At 40.8% G+C, this 16,967-nt stretch overlaps 1 protein-coding gene across 1 annotated transcript in view; it reads left to right on the top strand.

Moving 5' to 3' along the window:
* The window catches only part of LOC134359598 (mucin-5AC-like), a 196,743-nt gene that overhangs the window by 106,753 nt on the left and 73,023 nt on the right, over nt 1–16,967 (top strand). Inside the window, exons 21-28 of the mRNA XM_063073094.1 lie at nt 1,196–1,384; nt 4,893–5,132; nt 5,227–5,383; nt 8,822–8,947; nt 9,311–9,452; nt 10,099–10,130; nt 14,801–14,851; nt 16,236–16,295. Of these exons, the coding sequence (XP_062929164.1) occupies nt 1,196–1,384; nt 4,893–5,132; nt 5,227–5,383; nt 8,822–8,947; nt 9,311–9,452; nt 10,099–10,130; nt 14,801–14,851; nt 16,236–16,295 (997 nt within the window). The remainder of the gene's footprint in view (nt 1–1,195; nt 1,385–4,892; nt 5,133–5,226; nt 5,384–8,821; nt 8,948–9,310; nt 9,453–10,098; nt 10,131–14,800; nt 14,852–16,235; nt 16,296–16,967) is intronic.

The following is a 16,967-nucleotide window of genomic DNA, read 5'->3' as shown; positions in this document are numbered from 1 at the left end:
TGCTGCCCTGATTGCAGCAGGAACCTCCAACTGCAGCAGTGAGAGGCAGAAGATGTTGTTGAACACCCCAGCCAGTACATTTCTTTTTCTTCAGTCCCGATGAGGGGTCTTGGCCCGAAACGTTGACTATATTCTTTTTCCATAGGTACTGCCTGGCCTGCTGAGTTCCTCCAGCATCTTGTGTGTGTTGCCTGAGTTCCCCCAGCATCTGAGTTCCGCCATTCTCTTGTTTGTGATTGGCCAGTACCTGTTTTCAGTACCTAGCCAGGTGCACTGACAGGGCTTGGCACCTTGTGTGAGGACTCACCCTCTTGATAAATTATATGATAAAACCTTGGAAAAAAAACATAAACCTAGACATGTTAGAATAGCCTCCATTAGATTTTCAGGTCACGCCAAATTCAGTAATACCTCGCAGCATTGTGAACTCTGATGAATTAGAATTCCTGCTGGACTGCTGATCAAGAAACAGTGTTTCTGAATAGAGATGCTGTCTACTCTGTTTGGTCAGAGTGGTGCAATCTGAAAAATATTCTGAAATTCACTTATGTATTTTTGTTTGTACCCAGTTGAAGCAGAACATGTGAGAAGGTTGAGGCATTTGTGCTTGATACAATTAATGCAAAATCGCCTATTCACAACAGACTCTTCAGCCTTTCGTCATCCATGCTCTGCTATTGAGTCAAGGAATTTTTTTAGAACATCCACCCTGGTGAATCCTCCACTGTGTCCCCAGACTGCAGTCCTCTCCTCCTCGTCCGATAGACTTGAACTTGTCTTGGTATTCACGCACTTCTTGTAGGTTCAATGACAGCTTCCTCTCCAGCTGGCTAGATGATCTACAATTTGCCTTTGCATATCGACTACAGAACCTAGGATTGTGAAAAGGCACAAGCTATAATATTCCAATGTGCTTAAGAGACTGCAGAGAGAAATAAAGACATAATGAAGAGAAAACTAAATCAATAAGAATTGCAAAGTATGGAAAGATTTCACCTCCCCCAAATGAAATGGATCAGAAAAGACAGCGTAACAGGTGTGAGGAGGATCTGTATTCTTTGTAAATTGTACGACAGTACATGAACAATGCTAGTTATGAAAAAATGCGAGTACTTTTGTGTTAGAATCATCTTAATTTGTACATCATTGTTAGCACGCCAAGAATGGATTGTGACTTCTTATCTCTTATCTTCAGGAAGTAGAGTTTCTTCTTACAGATGGAAGAGTGATAAGGAGAGATAGGTCTCGTCAAGCCCAGTGCCAAGATCATTCTTACTCATTTCACACTGTTGGACTCTATTTAATCCTTTCTTTTTCAAATGGAATCATTGTGATATGGGATAAACACACAAGGCTTTCGATAGCATTGGACACAAGATGGAAGGTAAACAGTGGAGATTAGATATTAGTCCTTTCATTATTTTAATATGTTTAACAATAAATAAATAAATATATTATGTACCTAATCACTTGCCAAAGTAAATATGTGTTGCATACTACAATAAGTTTTATTACAGCATTTTATTTATAATAATCTTAAAGCAACACATAGCATATAAATACAGCAAGTAATCTTGCTTGTTCTTAATATAGTTGTGCATTGGTTACTGAACCAACTTAAGAGCATGTCATAACTTAAAGAATATATGTTTTTGAAAATTGTAGCAAAAATAGATATAACTCCTTTTTGAAATATAAAACAAAAAGTGCACTTGCTGAAATGTAGCTAATAAGAAACCATCTCCAGAAATATGAATTGTTTCCCTTCCTTAAATGTTGGCTGACCTAAAGATTTAAATCATTTTCTGTTTTCATTTATGACTCTTTTTGTAGGGCCAATTGACTTTAAATTTCAAAGCTAATTTAATATAAAAAGAATTTTGATAATTCATTTTAAATTTATTCTCTTTAAACAGGCAAAGTTACAGGATTTGGGGAGAAAATGCAGTTCTTGACAGTGTAAAAGTTCAAAGTACATTTTGTTATCAAAGTACATATATGTCACATTTTTCAACCCTGAGATCCATTTTCTTGTGGGCATACTCAGCAAATCTATAGAATAGTAACTAGTAACCAGTGTTCTAAAGACTTTTCTCAACCGCAAAAGGAGAGCCTTTAGATCAGGAGACAGGGAGGGATTCAAATATGTGCAGGGGGAGCTAAAGGACAAGATGAAGGTGACTAAAGAGGAATACAGGAGAGAACAGGGGAAAAAGTTTGGGCAGAGTAGCACATGGGAGGTGTAGAGAGGCATGAAGAACACCACCTAGCTGTAGAGCACTCGAATGCAGCTGTGAATGGGTTAATGAGTTAAACCAATTCTTCAATAGGTTTGACAATCGCCCTCCTATTCAGACCCCTTTCAACATACCAGCCCAGGTGCTGAGGTATCTAATGCTCCGTTGGCACCAACACCTCCCCTCCTCTCTCCCACCTCCTCCAGTTCAACACATGGATGAACAACACAGGCTACTACTGCCTACATCCCCTCTTTGCCCTGCCCCCACCATCCACACCTCCACATACCAACTGCTATTGTCCTGATCTTCACCTCCCCCAATCCCCACCTTCCAACAAATCCTCAGTCAGCATGGACTCACCTTCACTGCTGAGCAGTCTCTGGGGAAAGTCAAACATGACAAAGCATTGGGGACCGGATGGTGTGAACCTCAGTTTACTGAAGGAGTGTGCTGAGCAGCTGTGTGGAGTTCTCCAGGCATCTTCAAACTGAGTCTCAGCCTGGAAAGGGTCCCAACTGTGTGGAAAATATCATGTGTGGTCCCTGTCAGGAAGGGCCAACCAAAAGTCTTGAATGACTACTGGCCAGTGGCCCTGACCTCACACATCATGAAGGCCCTAGAGAGACTGGTTCTGGCTCATCTCTGACCCCTGGTCAAATCAGCCCTCGATCCTCTGCAGTTTGCCTACCAGGAGCACATTGGAGTTGACAATGCTGTCATCTACCTACTGAACAGAGCCTATTCCCATCTGGATAAGCAGAATGACACTGTGAGGATCATGTTTTTTGATTTCTCAAGTGCCTTCAATACCATACAGCCCTCATTGCTGGGGGGAAAGCTCTGTTCAATGCAGGTTGGCACTTTCATTGCATCCTGGGTAACGGACTGCTGACTGTATGTGCTGCTTCAGAGCTGTGTGTCAGACATGGCTATAAGTAGCACTGGGGCCCCACAGGGGACTGTGTCCTGTCCTGCTTACCCTATATACCTCGGACTTTAGATACGACACTGAGTCATGTCATCAGCAGAAATGTTCCAATGACTCAGCAATAATTGGGTGTATAAAGGGAGGACGGGAGGATGAATACAGGGCTCTGGTGGAGGACTTGCCAAATGGTGCAAACCGTATCATCTGCAGCTCAACATTAGTAAGTCAAAGGGGATGTTGATGGACTTAAGCCTGCACTGTTCCCTGTTACTACTGATGGTGAGGATGTAATGTGGTGAGGACCTACAACTACCTTCAGGTGCACCTGTATGTCAGACTTGAGTGGAGCACCAGCACAGAGGCTGTGTACAAGAAGGGCCAGAGTTGCCTCTACTTCCTGAGGAGACTGAGGTCCTTTGGAGTATGCAGACCTCTCCTTCACATTTTCTACTAGCCTGTTGTTGTCTCTACAGTCTTCTACCTGGTGGTGTGCGGGAACAATGACATCAACATGGGTGATGCTAATAAACCGAATAAACCAATTGGAAATGTTGGCTCTGTTATACGAGTCAAACGGGACACACTGGAGACTGTGGTAGAACAAAGGACCCTGTAGAAAATCCTGGAAATTCTGTACAATGTTTCTCACCCTCTACATACCACCTTGGCTGAACAGAGGAACATTTTTAGTAATAGACTAAGACAATTGCGCTGTTCCAAAGAGCGCTATATGAAGTCATTCTTGCCCTTGGCCATTATAATGAGTCAACCAATAGCCAGGGAATTGATGACCCCCTCCTGTTAAGATTACTTGAGGAATTTTTTTTTCTTTCTTGCTTCTCTTCTAATATTGTATATCTGTGCACTTGTAATGCCACTGCGACACTATAATTTCCTTTGGGATCAATGAAGTATCTATCTATCTATCTGTAACAGGATCAGTGAAAGATCAACCAGGGTGCAGAAGACAACAAATTGTGCAAATGGACATATAAATAAATAGGAATAAATAACGAGAACATGAGATAATGAGATGAAGAGTCCTTGAAAGTGAGATCATTGGTTTTGGGAACATCTCAATGATGGGGCAAGTGAAGTTGAGTGTAGTTATCCCCTTTTGTTCAAGAGACTGATGGTTGAGGGGCAGGAAGTGTTCTTGAATCTGGTGGTGGGTGTCCTGAGGCACTTTTGCCTTGTACCCAATGGCAGCAGCAAGTAGAGAGTATGACCTGGGTGCTGTGGACCCCGATGACGGATACTGCTTTCCTATGATAGCGTTTCATGTTGTTGTGCTCACCAGTTGGGAGGCCATTACCCATGATGTACTAGGCGGAATCCACTACTTTTTGTAGGATTTTCTGGTCAACGCATAGGTGTTTCCACACCAGGCCGTGATGCAACCAGTTAATATACTCTCTGCTACACATCTACAGTAGGGACAGAGAAGTTGTGAAATACATAACTGTAGTAATCCAAGGTGATCATTGCCAGGAGGGGAACTCATGTGACAATATGAAATGTGTTTTTTTTTTGGTCACCGCATAAAATTCCATTTGAGCTCTCCTGGCCTTCAATTTAAATTCAATGTGGCTCTAGTGAAAAGTCCATCCTCTATCATTCCTTTTGTTATTTCTTTGTTTTCTCTAGAATTTATAGCTGCACGTTAGAATTACCATGTAGAACTTCAGAGTCAAAACAATGTAGTGATGTATTTTCACTTACAGAACAAAGTATGCGGCCTGTGTGGAAATTTCAATGAGGATATCGCAGATGACCTAACAACAAAGGAAAATTCTTTGGTGACTAACATCGCAAGGTTTGGAAACAGTTGGAAATCTTCACTGCCTTGTTCATATACATTAAATCAGACATTTCCCTGTGACAGAAACCCATACTGCCTAACATGGGCTCAGCGGAGGTGTAACATAATGAAGGAGGATGTTTTTCGAAAATGCCACAAAATGGTGAGAAATGTTATTTTGAAATAAATAAATTTAAATCCTTGTTAAGCTGTTTGCAAAACGTTTTTTTTAATACTGTGATGATGCACTTTATTAGGTAGACCCAATCCCATACTATGAAGCTTGCGTCCAAGAGGCTTGTGCCTGTGACATGGAAGGCAAATATCTTGGTTTCTGCACTGCTGTAGCTGTGTATGCAGAAACTTGTACTAAAGCTGGAATTTGTATTAATTGGAGAACACCAGATTTGTGTCGTAAGTAATAAGCGCTGTTACAATAACTGAGAAGTAATTATTAGATATACTGGTTCAATGCATGCACATTGATTACACATTGCAAATTCTGTTCTGGAATTTCTTTGAGAAGTGATTATATAAAGGACACTGAAGCAAAATTGCTGGCAGCTGTACATCATTTTACTTTAGTGACCTACTTCTCTCCTTTGTAACAGGGGTGCAGCTAATACTCTCTCAATGATGAGTTACTACTGGAAAGTAGGGACTGGACATTCTTGTGTGTAAGTGGGAGCCAAAGAGGAAAAGAGAATTTCTCCAGTTATCACAAAAACTTGGATCACTTCCCCAGTGGGTTCCTTCATTTACATCAGATAGCATAAAACAATGCCTCAGATTTTATAGTCAACAGGAGTGAAGGAGCATCAGGAGCCATTCATTATAATTGCACTTGCTCTGGGACTTTCCCTGGGGTTTTGCACTATGGTGGACAATGATTTGATAACCATTACAGCTGTTTAAAGTTATGCTGGGATCTGGGTAAGCAGACAAAAATCACCACGTGTCTTTAAAGTAATCAGATTAAGAATTCCCCTTCATGACATTGAGATGAAATCAGAAGGTCTCATTCAACATAAAATCCTGTACAGAAATCAAACACAAAGGATGGGATTGGAATAAGGGACAGGTTTAAAAATCAAAATCATCTTTACATCTCTAACTGGAGCAAAAGCTTGGTGGAGGCTAAATAAACTTTATTTCCAGTGCTACTTATGCATATGCTCTGTTTCTCTTGAGTTTTCTGGCTATCCAATGGATAAACAACACCAATACTCTTGGCAAGAAGAAACAGTTAATATTTCAAATAGAAGACTTTTCATCTGCAAAAGGTGATCCTTCAAAATGTACTCATTTCTCATTGGCTATTTCATTTGCTTTAAAATACTATTCAATTTGTTCAGTATACAAAATCCAGTTATCTCTTGTGCAATCAAACACGTCAATCATTCCGATGTAGCCAGCTATTTCTATTCTTTTTAAAATAATATTATCATCACCTGGTACTCACTGTTTATGAACCCATGAATTTGTTCATTTTCTGTATTTTCTTTTAAACTCAAATAGCTTTCTTCCTCTTGCGAAGAAAACAAAACTTGCTGCACTGTTTTATTTTTACTTGACTGTTTCTTGCTGCACTTTTTAAAAAACACAAATATCTCACTGTTCTTCAATGGGTAGGTATTCATCTCAGGTTTGTTTAAGAATTCCTCAGTGCCACTGTTATGTTCAGTAACTCCAAAATGAATTGGAAGTACTGGAGAACTTGTATGCTTTGTTTTTACTTTAAGCAAGGCCCACATATATGATGTATGCCATATATGTACTTTTATATAGAACCCATAATTAATTAATTGAACAAAAAAGAATGCTTAATCAAACAATATATTTAGAGTATTACTCAAATATTAGTGAACTATTAAATACACAACACCAACCTGTATATACATGTTTCTTTTTGTAATTTGTCATTTTAAAAGTTATGTATTGCATAATTCAGACAGCGGGGGCTCATCAGCCATACTTGGCAGCTCATCTAGGAGAGGGAAAACTGATCTCAAACCTGCGCTGCTTTGCGGCTCTAGCCATTCATGGGGAAGGTGCTGGGAAAAATCTGGACCTGGAGTCCCTAAGGCAGTCCTTCATTGAGTCCCACATTTGGCAACTCCTGAGATGCCGCTGGTGTCAAACTGTACCAGTCTCCGCCGTTCCTTTGTTGCAACGAATAAGGCGAACCCAAGCGCAGGACACAGGCACGGAGGATGTGTTAGGATGCAGATGCAGGCGTGAGCATTGAATGGCAAACAGGAGAGAGTACAGGAAGGCAGGAGGTAGGCAGAACTGATCTTGACATGGAGCAACTGAGTTTCATGGGTAAACCTCGGAACTGGAGTAGAACTTAGAAAACTTATCCTGACATGAAGAGAGAGTTTCACAGGTAATTCTCGGTACTGAAGCAAAACTTAGAACACACAATCCTAAGCAGTTGGGAAATGTTAATTACCACACAGGCAAAACCAATGATCTGGCAACTAGTGAGTGAAAAGCCGGGGTTCTTATGCTGCAGGTCTTGATGAAAACCACATGTGCCGTCTTCAAAGGGAATTAGGAGAAAATGGGGAATTAACGGTCGGAACCGTGGCACAATCAAAGGGAATTGGGAGAAAATGGGGAATTAACGGTCGGGACTGTGACATCCTTTGGATTCATCAGCTGTGTGGAGAGGGGAGCCTACAGCATGGGCAACAGCTTGCTCTCCATATCGTACTGCCCTGATTGGCGTACTGGCTTGCATATCGTGTAGACAACAACGATGCAATATCCAAGGTTGATCCCACCCAATGGAGGGCCTCATCACTGCAATGGTATTGCTGTCACAGAACAACAGATTTCCTGACATATGCCACTGATATTTGGGTGGCGGGGTGGAGATACGTCTCTACCAAAGGAGGTGTAAGGTGCTCCTTCCTTCCACTAGCCTGCAGGTTACTCTTGGACAAGGTGTAGCATCTGCTTGACACCTCCCCTCTCCCCCCCACCCCCGGATCAGGGTCACATGAAGCCATGGGAGTAGGTGGTGGATGGCTGTATGAGCAGCTGGTGCATATCACAAATCCTGGTTATACGACCACTGGCATCAGGCAGAAAATCTCTGAAAAGTATTGACAATGGCTGGGTCACCTGTATGGTAAAGACATCGCCCAGAAGAATGAGAGAATGGGAGCAGTCACAGACAAAAGAAGTTGCGAGTTGTGAAATGTAAAGCAGGAAAATGTGCCCAGATGGGCAGGCCCACTCTCAGAGAGAGAGGAAAAGAAACAATAGGAGGAGAGAAAACAAGCATAGCTAATGTCACAGATGGAAGAATAACAGACAGAGAAATCAAATTAATTAAAGCTGTAGAATTCAACACAGATCCCAGCAATTTACAACGTGCTCAGGCAGAAGATGAGGTGATGTTCCATAAGATTTCATTACTGTTACTATAAAAGATTCTGTGGGTTTGGAGACCAGAAATCCATGTTGAGAGTTGGGTCTCATTTTAATAGTTTTGGGGAGCACAGACCAAAAGGCGATCTCCTCAACATTGGAGAAACGAAACACAGATTGGGTCACAATTTTGCTGAGCACCCATGTTGAGTCCGTAGAGTCAGCTCTGGGCTTCCTGCTGTCTGCCATCCCACTCCCACTCTGATTTGTTGTGAATGTTGTTAGTTTTTATAGCAGCGCACTGTTATTCATGTCTCTACCTATTGTTCTTATCACAAGATTCAAGCTACAGGCTGACTATTAGCAACAGAAGAGTAAATCCACCAATCATGTGTAACATATTTCATAGATTATAAAATTTGAAACAACTCCCAGATAGTAATGCAGAACTATTCCTGTTTTACATTGCAGCTGTGTACTGTGACTATTATAACTCCCCCAGTGACTGCAGTTGGCATTATTATCCCTGTGGAACAACAATGACAAAAACATGCTCTGACCACTCCACTGGAAAGAACTATTCTGCATTTCTTGAAGGTTGTGCTTGAACTTTGCGATTTTTAGTCTTTATTTGCCCTATAGATTTTAAGATTGATTTTGTAAATGGTAATTTTCTTGACTTAATATTTATATAGTTTTTACATACATAAGATATTGCATTTATGCAGTAGAATTTTCTTTGTTAACCTCTGGTAGGCATTTGAGATACTTTAGAAATTATAGTTTTAGAAAGTCTGTTGGAGACATGGCAAGATAAGATAAAATAATATGGACTGTTTTATATATAAATGACAATGAAATAGCTTAAAATATGATGCAGCTGTTGGAATGTTTATTAAACCAAAGTGCTAATCTGTCTGGTCAATGCTTTACTCTTATCATCTCTTCTATTTACTGCAGGTTGTTATGCAAGATGTTCTGAGAATGCTCCTTATCTGGATGAAAACAAAATGAAATGTGTTAACTTATCTGACTGTACTTGTTATTATAATGGAAAAATCTTGCAGCCAGGCAATAAAACAAGGAATGATTGTGAAGAATGGTATCTCTAAAAGCATCTTCTATTTTATGTTTTTGTTGATATCAGCAATGTGTTACTATTTTTTACAAAATGGTTTACCTATAAAAAGCTACTGTATTTCAGGGAAATGTTTACAGTTGCCATTACTGTCACTATAAAAAATCTTGTAAGATTGGAGACCAGAAATAGATGCAAAGAGTTGTATTCCTTCCCTGTAAGAATTGTTAACAAGAGTAGTGAATTTCCTAAGACCACTAGTGGTGTTTGATAACGATGAAAAGGACAGGTTTGTCTGCCACACAGAGTACAATGGGGAGGGGAATATTGCAGGGATGACATGGGATGGTTGGTTGGTTGGTGGGTGGTGTTGTAAGACTGCAGATGAGGCACTTCTGCATGTATAACTTTCATCTGAAGCTAATAAGAAATGGAAACTAATTATCTTGTTTACTTTTTAATTAGGTTACTCATTTATTTCTGGAAGTTTTGAAATAAGCATGTAATGAAACTTGCATTGCAGCAGCATTAAAGTTTGCTTTCATGACAACAGACATTGCCAAAAATAGCAACAAACTGTCAAAGCAAAATTTTGGGTGGTAATTAGATGCTGAATAAGCAAGAGCCATATTATCCAATTCTTTCAATAATCTAAATCAATCTTTTGCAGTGAATGCAAGAATGGAAAAATCACGTGTAGAGGTTTGTAAATATTATTTTAATTACTTACCTAAATAATAGATACTGTTGCAGAATTCTTATACCACTGTGTTGATGATGGCATACATATGGGACAGCCACCTATGTTGTGAAGTCATTGGTACTGCTTGGATTGTATGAAATGATGCCAAGAAGAATCATGGTCATGGAAAGATCATGATCGGCCACGCCATCCGCCATGACAGGTGACGAATGAGCCTGTGATATTGACCCTGATCCTGGTTCTGATCAGGACTGCCAGGGAGACAAAAGATGCATGTGACGGTGCAGGGAGGGCTGGGGAAGGGAAATGTCCTTGGTGTGAGGACAAGCTGTAAACGAGGTTATCACGTAGGTGAGTGAATGGGAGCAGTCTGAGTGAGAACGTAGACAAAAGAAGCCGCGAGTTGTGAAATGTAAAGCAGAAAAATGTGTCCAGATGCTGAGATCCACCCCCAGAGAGAGAGGAAAAGAAACAATCGTAGGAGAGTAAACAAACGTGGCTAATGTCACAGATGGAAGAATAACAGACAGACATATCTGGTTAATTGAGCTTTAGAAGGATCACCTCAAAATTTTTAATTTCTTTTGAGATCCAGGCCTGATTTGCTCACAGGTAAGAGGCACTGAAAAAGATAAACATAACCAAGCTGTTTGTCATCATTAAACAATAGCTAAAAGATCAATTTAGGGCTGCCTTCCCCATGGTACTCTAGGCCTTTTGAATGATCAAGCTGCCCAAAGGATGCTTCTTAAGAAGGCCCTTGAAAGATGATATTGCAGAGGTAAGCCTATTTTTATAAACTGCCTTCATATAGGGCTTGGCAAAGCAGGAGTCCTTGGCACCTCTGTGGCATAATGGCCACCTGGACTGGCTCCCTCCATTCAGTCCTATTCTGCAGCATAGCTGGGGTAGATGTTGGTGAGGTAGCTGAGCCACACCAATTCCCTAGAGTCCAGAAAATAAACAATATGAAAACCATGGGTTAATCTTTAAATTATTATAGTCAATCACCTGTTACATACCAACCACATCCCTTCTTTGCTTTGCCAAGATGGAGTCAGAGATCACATCCCAATGCTGCCTTGTCGGGTGGATTATGGGAATTCAAAAACAATGGATTTGTGATTTTCACATTTAAGATTTTTCAGTAATGATTATTAATGTTGAATAATGAAAATTATCTTCCAATATGCTATTAAATTTATTAGAGTAAAGATTAGTGCTTGAGAATTTTTATAGCTACGGTTTGTCCTTGTAAATCAGGCCAGTGTGGTGAATTTTCTTAGTGAACATTGGATGGTAAAATTTCCAATTAACCTTACAAGCAAATTTACCCAAAAAATCTACTAATTCTTATTTTAAGGCATTTGTTAGTCTTGCGAGACCATGGATCTGCACCTGGAAAGTCTTCCCTCTCCAGAGCGCAGGCCTGGGCAAGGTTGTATGGAAGACCAGCAGCTGCCCATGCTGCAAGTCTCCCCTCTCCACGACACCAATGTTGTCCAAGGGAAGGGCATTAGGACCCATACGGCTTGGCACCAGTGTCATCGCAGAGACACTGTGACTTAATGTGATTAAGTGCCTTGCTCAAAGACACAACACGTTGCCTCGGCTGGGGCTCGACTCACGACCTTCAGGTCACTAGTTCCTTAACCACTTGGCCACGTGCCCACAATTCTTATTAACCTGGAGCTAATGTCAAGGGCATTAAACAGCTCTGTTCTCTCTATTGAAATAATTTTACGGACTAGAGTGGACTGTAAGGAAATAGATTTTAGTTGTACAACTTCTGTGCTTGGCCGCATGCAGCAGGTAATTCTTTAAAGCTAAAGCAAGCTCAAAATACCAGTGTGCAATGATGTTGGTTAAAATGTTCCTTTTGCTTTATAGAAATAGTATTAACAGAGAAACCAACTACAACCACACCGACCACTATCGGTACACCTGATAAGTGACAGCAATTTGTACCTTGTATCAAATTGTCTCTAGAATTGCATTTTCTCCCGATTTGGATTAGCCCTTGACAATCCACAGCACTGTGCAAAAGTCCTAGGCACATATATATACTTGGGTGCCTAAGACTTTTGCACAGTACTTTAGTAAATTAATGTATAGCGCTGTACCGCTGCCGCAAAACAAAACAGATTTCATGACATATATGAGAGATGATAAACTGTCCTCAAGTTAGGACAAGAGCGTACATCATCAGAAAAACTGTCTACTTAAAGGGCCAAAGCAGCTTCCACTATCTGCATGATGATTCAGTAACCGGCGGTATCTGTCATGAGGCAGCGGGGGGTTGGGTCAGTGACGTAGTTTTCTCAGGTCCCCTCAGGGGCTGAAACATGGCTGGTGAGAGAGCACTGATTTTCAGTGGAAGGACGCTGCGGTATCTTGAGATATTATGTTGCGGTGCTCTGGGTCTTGAAGGCCGAGCTGTGGTTCAATAATGGAATTATTGGCAGGCAGAACCGTGTTAGCATCTTTATTTACTTTACACTGAAGATAAAGAGCTTGATGACGCTTTGCAATTCCCACACCAGTTTTGGTGAATTCCCAAATACAGCCATTCTGACTTTGGAGCAGAAATGGATCAGTCTTAGGGCTAGACCATAAAAGCTTGATGTGGTGTTTTTATTCTCTAGAAATAATAACATCAACAGGGCTGCTATCTACAACTGCAATTAAAAAATACATGGTTGTGTACTTCAAGAGCTGTGATCTGCAGGGATTTAAACCTAGTACTGGAGGCAGGATTAGGCTGCCTGGCTCTTTGACTCACTCCTTAACATAACATGGCAAATAGCCTTATGCCCCTTTTTTTTTTAATATATATTGTTCCACATCTCATTGCTTCTCTGTATCCCAGTCAGGTATAAGGGTCAGGACATTCAAGTGCAGGACTTTAAGTAGTGTTATAAGGAGGCCCTACCCCTGACGTACTCTAACCATTATACTGGGCCCTAACTGTCTTTGACAATCAGCCTTACACACTGAGAGTAATATGTAAAAGAAAAAGAAGTTAAATAAAGCCTTCTAAAAACATTTAAAACTAATTGAAGTATTGTCCAAGCAAAATTTTAATCCCAGTTTTCTTTTTTTCCCACCTGCTCCCCATTGAAATCAATATGCAGAGGCAAATTCTTTTCCTTATCTGGAGACCTGGTAATGCACAGAATTGTCCTGTGATTAGGCTAATGTTAAATAGGTGGGTTGCTGGGCCGCTCATTGGGCCTGAAGGGCCTATCATAACTAAAATCTGATCTTTATTTTGCAAATGTGTTTGTGATTGCCATAAAATTTATAACAGCTGTTATGCCCTTGCTTGACAATCTACTGAAGATTGTGAGAAATTCTTTATCAAAGGAAAGCTAATACTTTAATGTCTATTCTCACTGCAAATGAATGTGCAAATATGGTGATAGAAGTTCCTGCAGTAAATATTTAATTGATAGGATCTTTCATCAACCCTGGATACGTCTGTGCAGGTCAGCCCTGGAAGGATAAGGAAACTGAACATCTTCAATGGGACCTCCTCCCACACTCCACTTTCTGCAGGGATTGCTCCCTCTGTGACTCCCTTGTTCATTTGACCCTCTCCGCTAATTTCCCTCCTGGCACATGTTTCTGCAAGTGACCAAAATGCTACACCTGCCCAATTACCTCCTCCCTTACCGCCATTCAGGCCTCCAAACAGTCCTTTCAGGTGAGGCAACACTTCACCTGCAAATCTGCTGGGGTCATCTACTGTATTCAGTGCTCCTGACTTGGCCTCCTCTACACTGGTGAAATCCGTCATAACCTGGGGGCCCGCTTTGCTTGACAGAGGAGAAAGGGAAGAAGGTGGCCAACCATTTTAATTCCCACTCCTGTTCTGACATGTCAGTCCATGGCCTCCTCTTGTGCAACCTCAGGATGGAGGAGCAACACCTCATATTCCGTCTAGGTAGACGCCAATCTACTGGCATAAGCATCGATTTCTCCTTTTGGTAAGTTTTTCCCTCCCCCTTCCCTCTTCTTCTATTCCCCGCTCTGGCCTCTTATTTCTTCTCCTCGCCTGCCTTTCACCTCCCCCTGGTGCTCCTCCTTCTTCCCTTTCTCCTCTGTCCACTCTACTCTTCTATCAGATTCCTTCTTCATCAGCCCTTTACCTTTCCCACCCACCTGGCTTCACCTATCATCTTCTAGCTAGTCCTCCTCCCCCCCCATCACCTTTTTATTTTGGCATTTTCCTCCTTCCTTTACAGTCCTGAAGAAGGGTCATGGCCTGAAACATCGACTGTTTATCCATCTCCATAGATGCTGCCTGACCTGCTGAGTTCCTCCAACATTTTGCCTGTGTTGCTAAGAAAACTGACACTTGTATACATGCCAGGAATGCTGCCAGCTCCTTGTCTAATGCTAAAGTATATCTGGATGTATGTTAAATGAACCTCACTGTTAGAAGGAGTGTGAATATTACCAGTAACATTCCCACCAGTCAATATTAGCAAAATTAGCAATATTAGCCTGTATACTCAGTCCAGTTGTATTCTTCCCTCAGGGAAACAGTTCAGATGTGCAACTGCTAAGAAAGAAATCTATAAGTGATATTGATGCATTTTTGTGTTTGACTACATGTACCTAAGAACTAAGTATTTAATGAATTTGAATTAATTTCTTTGAGTAGAAACAACTGAGAAACCAACCACTGTGTCTGCAACTACCAGCTACAAATTGGGTAAGTGAGAGGAATTTATACTTTGCAACAGGTTTGTCTCCATGTTATTTTTGTCTCTGTGTGTTTATCCTGAATTAGGAAGCTAATTATGTTATATCTAAAGTTAATCTTCTGAACTGCCTTTGAAGGCTTCATATAAATTGCTACTAATGGAAAGCTTTCAGGAAATTTTGATACCGGCAAAGTTTGAACCACAATCATTAAATATGAATAATAAAATAACAGCAAGAGGATACATTGATTACCGAAGATTGATCTATTTTAGCTTATTCAAAATTTCTAGACCTTAATTTGTAGTCAGAATCAGCTTTAATATCACTGGCATATGACATGAAATTTGTTGTTCTGCATTGCCATATGTAATAAAAATTGTAACTTACAGTGATAAGTATGTATAAAATTAAATAAGTGATGCAAAAAGAGAAAAGAAATAGTGAGGTAGTGCTTGTAGATTCAATGTCCATTCAGAAATCTGATGGTGGAGAGGAAGAAGCTGTTCCTGAATTGTTGGGTGTGTTATTTCAGGCTCCAGTACCACCTCCTTGATGATAGCAATGAGAAGAGGGCATGTCCTGAGTGATGGGGGTCCTTAATGATGGATGTCATCTTCTTAAGGCATCTCTCCTTGAAGATGTCCTGGATGCTGGGGAGGCTAGTGGCCATGATGGAGATGGCTGAGTTTACAAATTTCTGCAGCTTATTTCGATCCTGTCCAGTAGCCCCCCACACACCCCATACCAGATAGTGATGCAGCCATTTAGATTGCTCTGCATGGTACATCTGTAGAAATTTGATGACATACCAAAGACACCCAGTTATCGATCTCCAAGTGTTTGTTCAAGTATATTTTCAATGCAATGAGGGATAAAGCCTCTCTTAACCTTTCAGGCAGAGAATTCCAGACACATGTTAATCTTTGTTGGGGAAAGGCGATAGGCAGAAGGAGATAACTGATCTCCCAGGGGATAGGGCTGTGGAGACAGAAAGGAGGAGGGCAGGTCAGGAAAAGGATGAGCTTGTAGGGAGAGTTGGAGAAGAAAGTTGGGGAGAGGAGGCCCATGGGTTGAAGGGGAGAAACACAGGAAAGACGCTGGGAGAGGATAGAGAATATGTAAGTTTGTGGGGTGGGGGGGGGGGTGGTTTACCAAAATTAGAGAACTGGTGTTCATGCCATTGGACTATAATCTTCAAAGGTGGAAAATGAGGGGAGGCATTCCTCAAATATTTATCTTCCTTTACCCTGGTAACTGAGGAAACTGTGGACTGACATATCAGAGTGGGAGTGGAATCGAGAGCCAAACTGGCTAACACCTGGGAGTTCTAGATGGTTGTTGTGAACAGAACACAAGTTATAATTAAATGTTTGTTTTTCCCTGCAATACAGAAACCACGTCACTGGCAGAAGAACTGACTACGACAACATCCACCAACAGCAATATACCTGGTGAGTGAATGCAGTTTTTAACGTTGCACCATGTGTGGCAAATCAGGAATTGGACACCAATCGACAAATTAATTTACATAAACCTCCACAACCAAATGCTTGACACATCCAAAAAAAGAAGCTCCAGGTGTAAATAAAATGTTCCAGTTATCTGAAATAATTTACTGTTAGTACCGAGGATGTACAACAGTTTCAAATAATAAGGGAGGGTAAACCAGTCAATCCATTGACTCTATCATGTGGATTCAATTGTAGTTCTCTGACTGTTACTCACTGTTTCTAGTGGTGATTCAGGTGCCTAACTATTTGTTTTGATGACCATGAGAATATCAACATACTTCCCATCCATCCCTCTCACTGCAACTTAAATTGACTGCAGCTTCACTTCTGTCTTTCCCAGTTAAGGTGAATGGATCTTGACGTGAAATATTATCCTTTTTCTCTTTCTGCACATGTTCTCTGACCTGATAAGTTTTTCCAAAATTTTCTGTTCTTTTTTTCAAATTTCTTACTTATAACATCTGTAGATTTTAACAATTTAATTAAACCTGAGGATTGGGAAAAATTCAGATTCAGCAAAGAAGGATTAGGAAATCATACAGGAAAGGAAAAGTCGCATGCGAGATTATTTTAGTAGCAGCTTCAACAGATGGTTTTAAAAAAACTTCCTGA

The sequence above is a fragment of the Mobula hypostoma genome, chromosome 20 (assembly GCF_963921235.1).
Source record: "Mobula hypostoma chromosome 20, sMobHyp1.1, whole genome shotgun sequence".
Lineage (NCBI taxonomy): Eukaryota > Metazoa > Chordata > Chondrichthyes > Myliobatiformes > Myliobatidae > Mobula > Mobula hypostoma.
The sequence above is the reverse complement of the archived record's forward strand: the minus strand, read 5'-3'. Positions and strand labels throughout refer to the sequence as shown.